General features: G+C 50.9%; 2 protein-coding genes across 2 annotated transcripts; one reads left to right on the forward strand and one right to left on the reverse strand.

Moving 5' to 3' along the window:
- Positions 1 to 750: 750 nt before the first annotated feature.
- On the reverse strand, positions 751 to 2446 carry AURANDRAFT_66179 (hypothetical protein; the record flags this gene model as incomplete). The annotated part of the gene is made up of 2 exons (XM_009041359.1): positions 751 to 2298; positions 2393 to 2446. The coding sequence occupies 2 exons, from the start codon at positions 2444 to 2446 to the stop codon at positions 751 to 753; spliced, it is 1602 nt and encodes a 533-aa protein (XP_009039607.1).
- Positions 2447 to 3267: 821 nt separating this feature from the next.
- AURANDRAFT_38329 (hypothetical protein) lies at positions 3268 to 8030 on the forward strand (the record flags this gene model as incomplete). Its single annotated transcript, XM_009041292.1, has 8 exons — positions 3268 to 3303; positions 3350 to 4125; positions 4183 to 4361; positions 4418 to 4883; positions 4928 to 6023; positions 6083 to 6439; positions 6483 to 7250; positions 7293 to 8030. 8 exons carry the CDS (start codon positions 3286 to 3288, stop codon positions 7332 to 7334), a joined length of 3702 nt encoding a protein of 1233 aa, XP_009039540.1.
- Positions 8031 to 8190: the final 160 nt, after the last annotated feature.

The raw sequence follows: 8190 nt of genomic DNA on the forward strand, positions 1-8190 counted from the left end.
GGGCACAGTGGGCGCGCGACGGGCGGCCGGCGGGGCCAGCGGATCCAGCGGGATTCCAGTTTAGGGCTCGGAGTCCGAGTCGTCGTGCGAGCTAGAGAGGTGGCTAAGAGATCGGGCTAGTAAGCCCCAGCTGCAGGTCCAAGGGAAAAAGGATCTCAAATTGGACCCCTAGTGCTGGCTAGTTTACTCGGATGTCGCCTGCCCGGGCAAGTGCCCGGGCCCTAGTAGCCCATGGTCGCTCAAACGAGACTAGCAGTCAGTGCTATCATGACTTGGCTATTTTCGAGTTGCTCCCACTTGAACGCCCACAGTCTGGCGTAGGTAAATCCAAAAAGGACCCTCAAAAGACCCCGGAGCTTGCCTTACACTCAGCTCCCTTTATACGAACGTCGCAAGGTATTTCGGGCTGGGGCGGCTGCAGGGCCTTATCCATGAAGTGTAGTTTGAGGCGTGAGTGGCGTGCTTGAGGTACTTTCGAAGGCCTGGATAGTGTGTTTGAGGTACCTCGTGAAGGTCAAGCGCCGCGTTTGAGGTCAAGGGTGGAGTGCAGGATTTGAGGTCCAAAACCAAACTTAAAGCGGCATTTGATATGTTGCGTCAGCGGGATATGTACCTGCCAGGGCATCCAAAGAGCGACATGCCTTTTTAATACGGGGCCTAATTGTTGTGTTTATTAAGGTCGCCTCCTTGTATTGAGGTCGGACATCCCGATTAGCTGTATCTATCACACAGTAAAGGTTAGGTACTTCATTAATTTTGCTTGGTGGCTCTTGCAGTAGACGAGCCTTTGTTCTGAGCCTGGTGGTCTCGTCGTTTCACGCCAAGGCGCATAGCCTGGTGCTTTTTTGATATCCTCTCTGCAGTTCGACGACGCATCTCTTCGAGGGCAATTGGGCGACCGTCGTCTTCATTATCTTCCTCATCATCGGCATCGATGTCAGGGGCTTTTATCTGGTCCTGTTGATTAACAATACTAATGCTGCGACTCGGATCAAGTACAGGCGTCATGTGACGTTGCTCTTGGTGGTTCATACGACGTGTGTAGTCTGACATGATCTCAAGAGCGCGTTGCTCGATGAGCTCGGCATACGCGAGAATATTCGACTCGGTAACACCCTGGCCAGATAGCAATGCAAGGCGACTGTCAGGACGACCAATATTGGCTTTCTGAGCAGCTCCTTTAGTGCCCTTAGTCTCGCGAGCTCCTGTTGTCAGCTGATCACATTGGATTTTGAAGAATAGAGATTGGACCTTTTTGGCGATACGCTCCAGTGTGCGCTGTGCTTCTTGGGCCGCGTGACTGCACTCGTCTGTAGCTTCCTTCGCGTTTCGCCATTTGCCTTGGAGATCAGCCATGGCCTCAGCGCGCTGGGCCTCTTCATCACTTAATTTCTCCTCATATGACTTAATCTCTTCCTCAAGGCGCGTATGACGCTCGAGAGTCCAATCGGTCTCTTGGTTTTGGGCTTGAACATAATTGAAAAGGGAGAAGGTTTCCTCTTCTGACTTGACATACTTGTGAACAATCTCTTTCAAATCATCAATTCCACTTACTCGCTTGAGTTCGTCAAAAGAAGTCCGGTACAGGGCGATCTTCGCCTCTGTATGTTGCATTGAAATTTTTTCGTTTTCTATCTGCTTGGTTAGCTCCTCGACAAGCTCTGTTTTCATTTTTTCCTCTTCAATAGTCATGAGTCCACGCGTCAAGGGCTCCTCGTCCGCCCCCCCCCGTGTTGTTGAAACGGCGGCTGCTGCCATGGATTCTTCGAACTCCCGATTCTGCTTGTCGATGAATTCAGCTAATGCTTTCATCTGCTCAGAAAATCTATCTCTATCCTCGTTTTGTTGTCGATGCAACTCATGTAGTTGTTCGATTACATTCTCCCGCGCCTCTGAAACACCACGACTGCGTTCGAGCACACCCTCTACAAGGCGTTTTATCTCTTTTATAGATTTTTCTATTTTCTCACGAGACTTATTCGAGGTCATTCTGTGCCTCCGCAAAGAATCAATCTGGGACTTGAGCTTCTCGTTATGATTCTCCGTCTGAGAAAGCCGGATTCGCATATTGTTGAGCCGATGTTCAAAGGACGATATCAGCTTCTTCCGAGAAGTTTCCGCTAGCTTTGAGGGGTCGATGCCATCTGTTCGAGCTTTAGCCGGCTGTGCTGTAAAGCGATGCTGATTCAACAAATCGACCGCGGTTTTCTTGGTGGACATGCGAAACGTTTTGATCTGCTCGTCTGCTTGTTTGAGCGCCTCGTCGAGGTCATCCAACCTCTTCCGCTCCATAATCATCTACGGGTTATCAAATATCGTCGGAACGGAGGGGAGAACGAAAGTCAAAGACGGGGTGAGGGGATACCTGTCTAGTATGCCAGTCCGATTTGACTTGCAAAGAATTCATCTCCAAGTTCATCCGTTTCTGCATCGCAATTGTCGCCATGGCCAAACAGCGTTATTCACAACGAAAGCTAAAATGCAGAAATAATACACCTAGTTAGGATATGTGGCTGCAGTTTTAGAATGAGCTTTTATGGTGCTGTTGAAGTTTTTGAGTTATTGGCTCTGCCAGAGGGGGTCCAAGCCCTATATCAGGGGCCGGGCAGCCCCTCCCTGGTGCTAGCTTCCATATGACCATATCATGCCTCTCCGGGTTATGGGCCGCGCTATCTTGGTCACTGGTTCGGAACCAGAGGCTGTCTTGCAGGCGGAGACGAACCAGCTCCGCGCGGCGGTCTGGAAGAAGCGCAAGCGCGACGAGAAGGGCAGCGACTCCAGTCTCGCCGCAGAAGGCCGCCAGCAGGAATTTTTGCGCTCCCGAACCCCGTCGTCGCTGTCCGGCGCAGCATGCGCGCTTTTCGTGCACCACCTAGCGCAAAACGGCGCGGCGCCGGCGCATCACATCATCGCAGCGTAATCCGTCGGTCGAAACGATGCAGTTTTGGACGATTTCGATGAGGTTTTCGATTACTACTTCAGAACAACTTCAGAACAACCCGAAGCGCTTTGCTTTGCTACGAGACGGGGTCGTCCAATTAAATTCACCGGCCGCGGCGAGCGTACGGCGCCCGCCGTCGGAAGCGGTTCCTGTTGAAAGTAAGCAAAATCTTACCGGTAAGACGCGTCGGTTTCTGAGGGGTGGGTCAAACAAAAGTCAAGTTGTATTATCCGACCCCCTCATGCGGGATCCGGCTGAGCTCCCGGTTCACTGCCGGCCATTCACTGCCGGCCAGAGCGGGTTCACTGCCGGCCTCCTGGGAGGTCAAAAGATCAATCGCCAGGATGGAGATCACTCAAGAGGTAAGCAATTACATGAATGAATTCGTAATATTTTTCTATAATGCAGGACGCATGGACCGTTATCAGTGCGTATTTCGCGGAAAAGGGGCTTGTTAGGCAACAACTAGACTCTTTCGATGAGTTCATTCAAAATACGATGCAAGAACTCGTGGACGACAGCGGTGAGCTGGTCGTCAAGCCGGAAGCGCAGTACGCACCAGGCCAACTAGCTGCCACACCAAGCACATATTTTGTTCTGTTCAACCAAGTCTATGTTTCAAAGCCAACTGCCACCGAAAAAGATGGTACGACAAGTAACATGTTTCCACACGAAGCCCGCCTACGCAATATGACTTATGCGTCGCCGATGTATGTTGACATAAGCTGTGTCGAGCAAAAACAAGCATCTCCGTTACGCCAAGGTTGTGCTGCTGAGCTTGAGATTCATGGTGATTGGTATCCATGCGTGATTACTAAGCTAAGTGATGGATATGCCACCGTCACCTATGAAGTTGTTGGACCGATCCACAGCGGTGACGATCAGATACAAGTCGTCGAAGAGCATCATGTCGATGTGTCAGCAAGGGTGCGACTTATCAACGGGGGTTCCAGTACGCATAGAATTGACTCGCCGAAGGAGTTTCTTGGTTATGTCCCAATTATGTTACGTAGCCGATTTTGTGTGCTAGCCGATAAATCAGACAAAGAGCTCTGTGAGCTTGGTGAGTGCATATACGATCAAGGAGGATATTTTGTAATCAATGGTTCGGAGAAAGTTGTTGTTGCACAAGAACGCATGTCTAATAACCATGTGTACTGCTTTCGGAAGAAGCAACCGCACAAGTCAGTTACATCCACAAAATTCTAGGATCTTGATCTGAAACACTGATGGTCTTGCAGGTACTCCTGGGTTGTCGAGTGCCGATCCCACGTGGAACACGGCGCTCGTCCGACGAGCACCATCTACATGCAAATGTACAATAAGGCAGGTCGCGGTCAGTCACAGGGAAACCAGATTCGCGTGACTTTGCCCTACGTTCGGGTGGATGTGCCGGTGATTGTTGTTTTCCGTGCCTTGGGTAAGTCGTTTCCATCCATCAGAGTTGTACCCTTCTCCTTGCAGCATGTGATATAGGTTTTGTAGCAGACCGTGATATTCTCGAACATGTAGTCTACGACTTTTCTGACACTGAAATGATGGAACGACTACGACCATCTTTGGACGAGGCCTTTGTAATTCAAAATCAAACTATTGCTCTTGATTTCATCGGACGTCGTGGAAGTGCCACAAACATTGGACGTTCAAAGCGTGTTCAGTATGCAAAAGAGTTGCTGCAAAAAGAGGTTCTACCGCACGTTGGCACGGAAGAACAATCAGACACAAAGAAGGCCTTTTTCGTTGGCTATATAGTTCACAAACTGCTGATGTGCTCACTTGAACGCATTGACGAAGATGATCGGGATCATTATGGCAAGAAACGTCTTGATCTGGCTGGACCACTGCTCGGTGGCCTATTTCGAATGTTATTTCGGAAGCTCACCAAGGATGTTCTCGCATATCTACAGAAATGTATCGACGACGGTCGTGATTTTAATCTCGCGTGCGTCTTTAAATGTGGTCGTGGAATTAGTGCTTTTGGCACAGGTCTGCGATCAAGTCACGTGTTGTCACCGATGGGCTCAGATACTCTCTGGCCACCGGCAATTGGGGTGATAGGAAAGATGCTTCACGTGCTGGTGTGTCACAAGTGCTAAACAGACTAACGTATGCATCAACTCTCTCCCATTTGAGGCGCCTAAACACTCCGCTGGGACGAGAAGGCAAACAAGCTAAGCCGCGACAGCTCCATAATACTCATTGGGGGTTCATTTGTCCTGCCGAAACTCCAGAAGGTCAGGCTGTCGGTCTTGTTAAAAATTTGGCTTTGATGTCTTACGTCTCTGTTGGCAGCCCCCAAAGCCCGATTCTCGAATTTCTCGAGGAGTGGTCAATGGAGAATCTCGAGGAGATTTCGCCGCAAACTATTGCTGATCCAGGTACAACGAAAATTTTCGTAAATGGGAGCTGGGTCGGTGTTCATCGTGACCCATCAACCTTAGAGTCGACCTTGAGATCCCTTCGAAGGCAAATCGATATTGATCCTGAGGTTTCAGTTGTTAGGGATATCAAAGAAAAAGAGCTTCGTGTCTACACGGATGCGGGGCGGGTGTGTCGCCCGCTCTTGATAGTGGAAGCGGCAAGTACGGTCACGCGTGTGCGTTCACAAGAGGCTACTTTCCAAGAGTTAAGATTGCGTAAGTCGCACGTCCAGAAGCTTGTAAACGGCGATCTCGGTTGGACACAGCTTCTCGTGAAGGGTCTTGTTGAATTGATTGATACTGAGGAAGAAGAAACTGCTATGATTGCCATGATCCCATCTGATTTAAATGAGCCTTACTCTTCGACATATACTCACTGTGAAATACATCCATCAATGATCTTGGGTATATGTGGTTCGATCATTCCTTTCCCAGATCATAATCAGTCCCCGCGAAACACGTATCAGTCTGCGATGGGCAAACAGGCGATGGGTATTTATGCGTCAAATTTCCAGCAGCGCATGGACACTCTCTCACACGTTCTACACTACCCACAGAAGCCGCTTGCAACTACTCGAGCAATGGAGCATCTCCACTTCCGGGAACTTCCAAGTGGCGTGAATGCCATCGTCGCTATCATGTGTTATACAGGATATAATCAGGTCAGAAACTTTGTATTCTTACATGCATGCTTCCTCACTTCCCAACCGCAATTGCGCAGGAAGACTCGCTAATCATGAACCAGGCGGCGATCGACCGCGGCCTTTTTCGCTCCACTTTTTATCGGACTTACTCTGACAAGGAACACAACAAAGGAATTTGGGACTCTCCTGAATATCTTCAAGAGACTTTCGAGCGACCAAATAGGGACGAATGCACTGCAATGCGCCATGGTTCATATGAAAAAATTGATAGTGATGGTCTCGTCTCCCCCGGAGTTCGCGTGTCTGGATCAGATATCCTTGTGGGTAAAACTTCGCCCTCATGGCATTCCGGACTGAAAGCTGAACGGAGTGGTCCCTCCAAGCGTGATTCATCGACCACAATGCGCCCCAATGAATCTGGCCTGGTCGATCAGGTGTGCTTATATCATGCAACTAAAATTACATGACTATTCGAAGGTCATGCTTTCAACAAATCAAGATGGAATGAAATTCACCAAAGTGCGAACGCGAACAATTCGAATTCCTCAGATTGGCGACAAATTTGCCTCAAGGCATGGGCAAAAAGGCACTATAGGAATGACTTATGCGCAGGAGGATATGCCTTGGACTCGTGATGGTGTATCACCCGACATCATTGTCAATCCTCATGCAATCCCCTCACGCATGACCATCGGCCACTTGGTCGAGTGTTTGCAGTCCAAAGTAGGCGCGCTTACAGGCAAGGAAGGTGACGCCACACCATTCACTGACGTTTCCGTCGATCAGATAGCCGGGGTCTTGCACGAGTTAGGCTACCACCGGCATGGAAATGAAGTCATGTACTCGGGCCACACAGGACGAATTATTCACGCGAAGGTATTTCTCGGCCCGACGTTCTACCAGCGCTTGAAACATCTTGTTGACGATAAAATACATGCCCGTTCGCGTGGTCCTGTCACAATGCTCACACGTCAGCCCATGGAAGGCCGGGCACGAGACGGAGGTCTGCGCATGGGTGAGATGGAACGCGACTGCCTCATTTCCCATGGTGTCTCTAGTTTCTTGCGCGATCGCATGTTTGCAAACTCGGATCCCTATTCTATACACGTTTGTACACTGTGTGGGCTCATCGCGCACGCAGATCTGCGCAAGCGTGCTTTCTGGTGTAATAATAAAGACTGTCAACATGCCAATTCAAGCATTGTGCGCGTGCATATTCCATATGCGTGCAAGCTTCTTTTTCAGGTGCTCAAATTTTACTATTTCAACACAGGAGTTTTATCGTAGGAACTGATGGCCATGTGTATTGCGCCCCGGATTCAGGTGTGAGTGCACCTGGACCGAAAATCAAAGCCCGGTCTCTGTTTGCACCTTTTGAAGTCCTCCGTGGTTGCCAGTTTACTCCGACAAATCTGATATTTTGAAGACCATACCAGACCCTGCGACCAGACCCCGCGACCGATACGAAGCTTTCTGCGCAATTCGCAGTTCTTCGTCCGTAGTCGGCCCCGGGACAACTACTGCGCTAGGCCTATCTGGAAGAGCCTTGCAGAGAAGCCTCGGTGGGGGGCTCGACACCACAGCAGGGTGCACAGTTGGGCCAAAGTGCGGAGAAGGAGCAGGATGTTGGCAATTAAACCGATCTCGGCGGGGTTAGCGGGCCGGGTCGAGGGTGCCTTGGCCAGGACAATGGCGCACTTGCGCGGCGCGTGACAGCGCTCGGCGACGTGCGCCCGGCCTCGACGGGTCGCCCACGGACCCAAACGGACCCAGAGAGGCGCCCCGCGGCTATAGCCGGCAGGGTGATTTTAGGGTACATTGCCGAGGCGCCACGGCGCGGCCAGGGCGTGCGGCCCGTTGGGGTTTACTGAGAAGCTTTTACCGGTCCAGGGGCGAGTTCTTCGGGTTTGACTTTGTCAGGGGAGTGACGGAAGATGAATTTCGACGGGGAAATTGACCAAGGTGACTTGCCTAGCTTAGCTCCAAGTAGGGGGCTAGGACGGTCCTTATAGAGCCATAACCGCGGTCCTGGGCCGGTCCTCGGGCGGTCTCGGGCGGTAGCCGCGCCTTATAGCGTCCTTATAGCGTCCTTATAGCGTCCTTATAGCCGCGTCCTCGGGAGTCTCCTTTTTTGGGCAGGACCGGCGGTCCTGGCGGTCCCAGACCGCCCGCTCATCGCGAGCCT

The sequence above is a fragment of the Aureococcus anophagefferens genome (genome assembly GCF_000186865.1).
Source record: "Aureococcus anophagefferens unplaced genomic scaffold AURANscaffold_20, whole genome shotgun sequence".
Taxonomy (NCBI): Eukaryota; class Pelagophyceae; order Pelagomonadales; family Pelagomonadaceae; genus Aureococcus; species Aureococcus anophagefferens.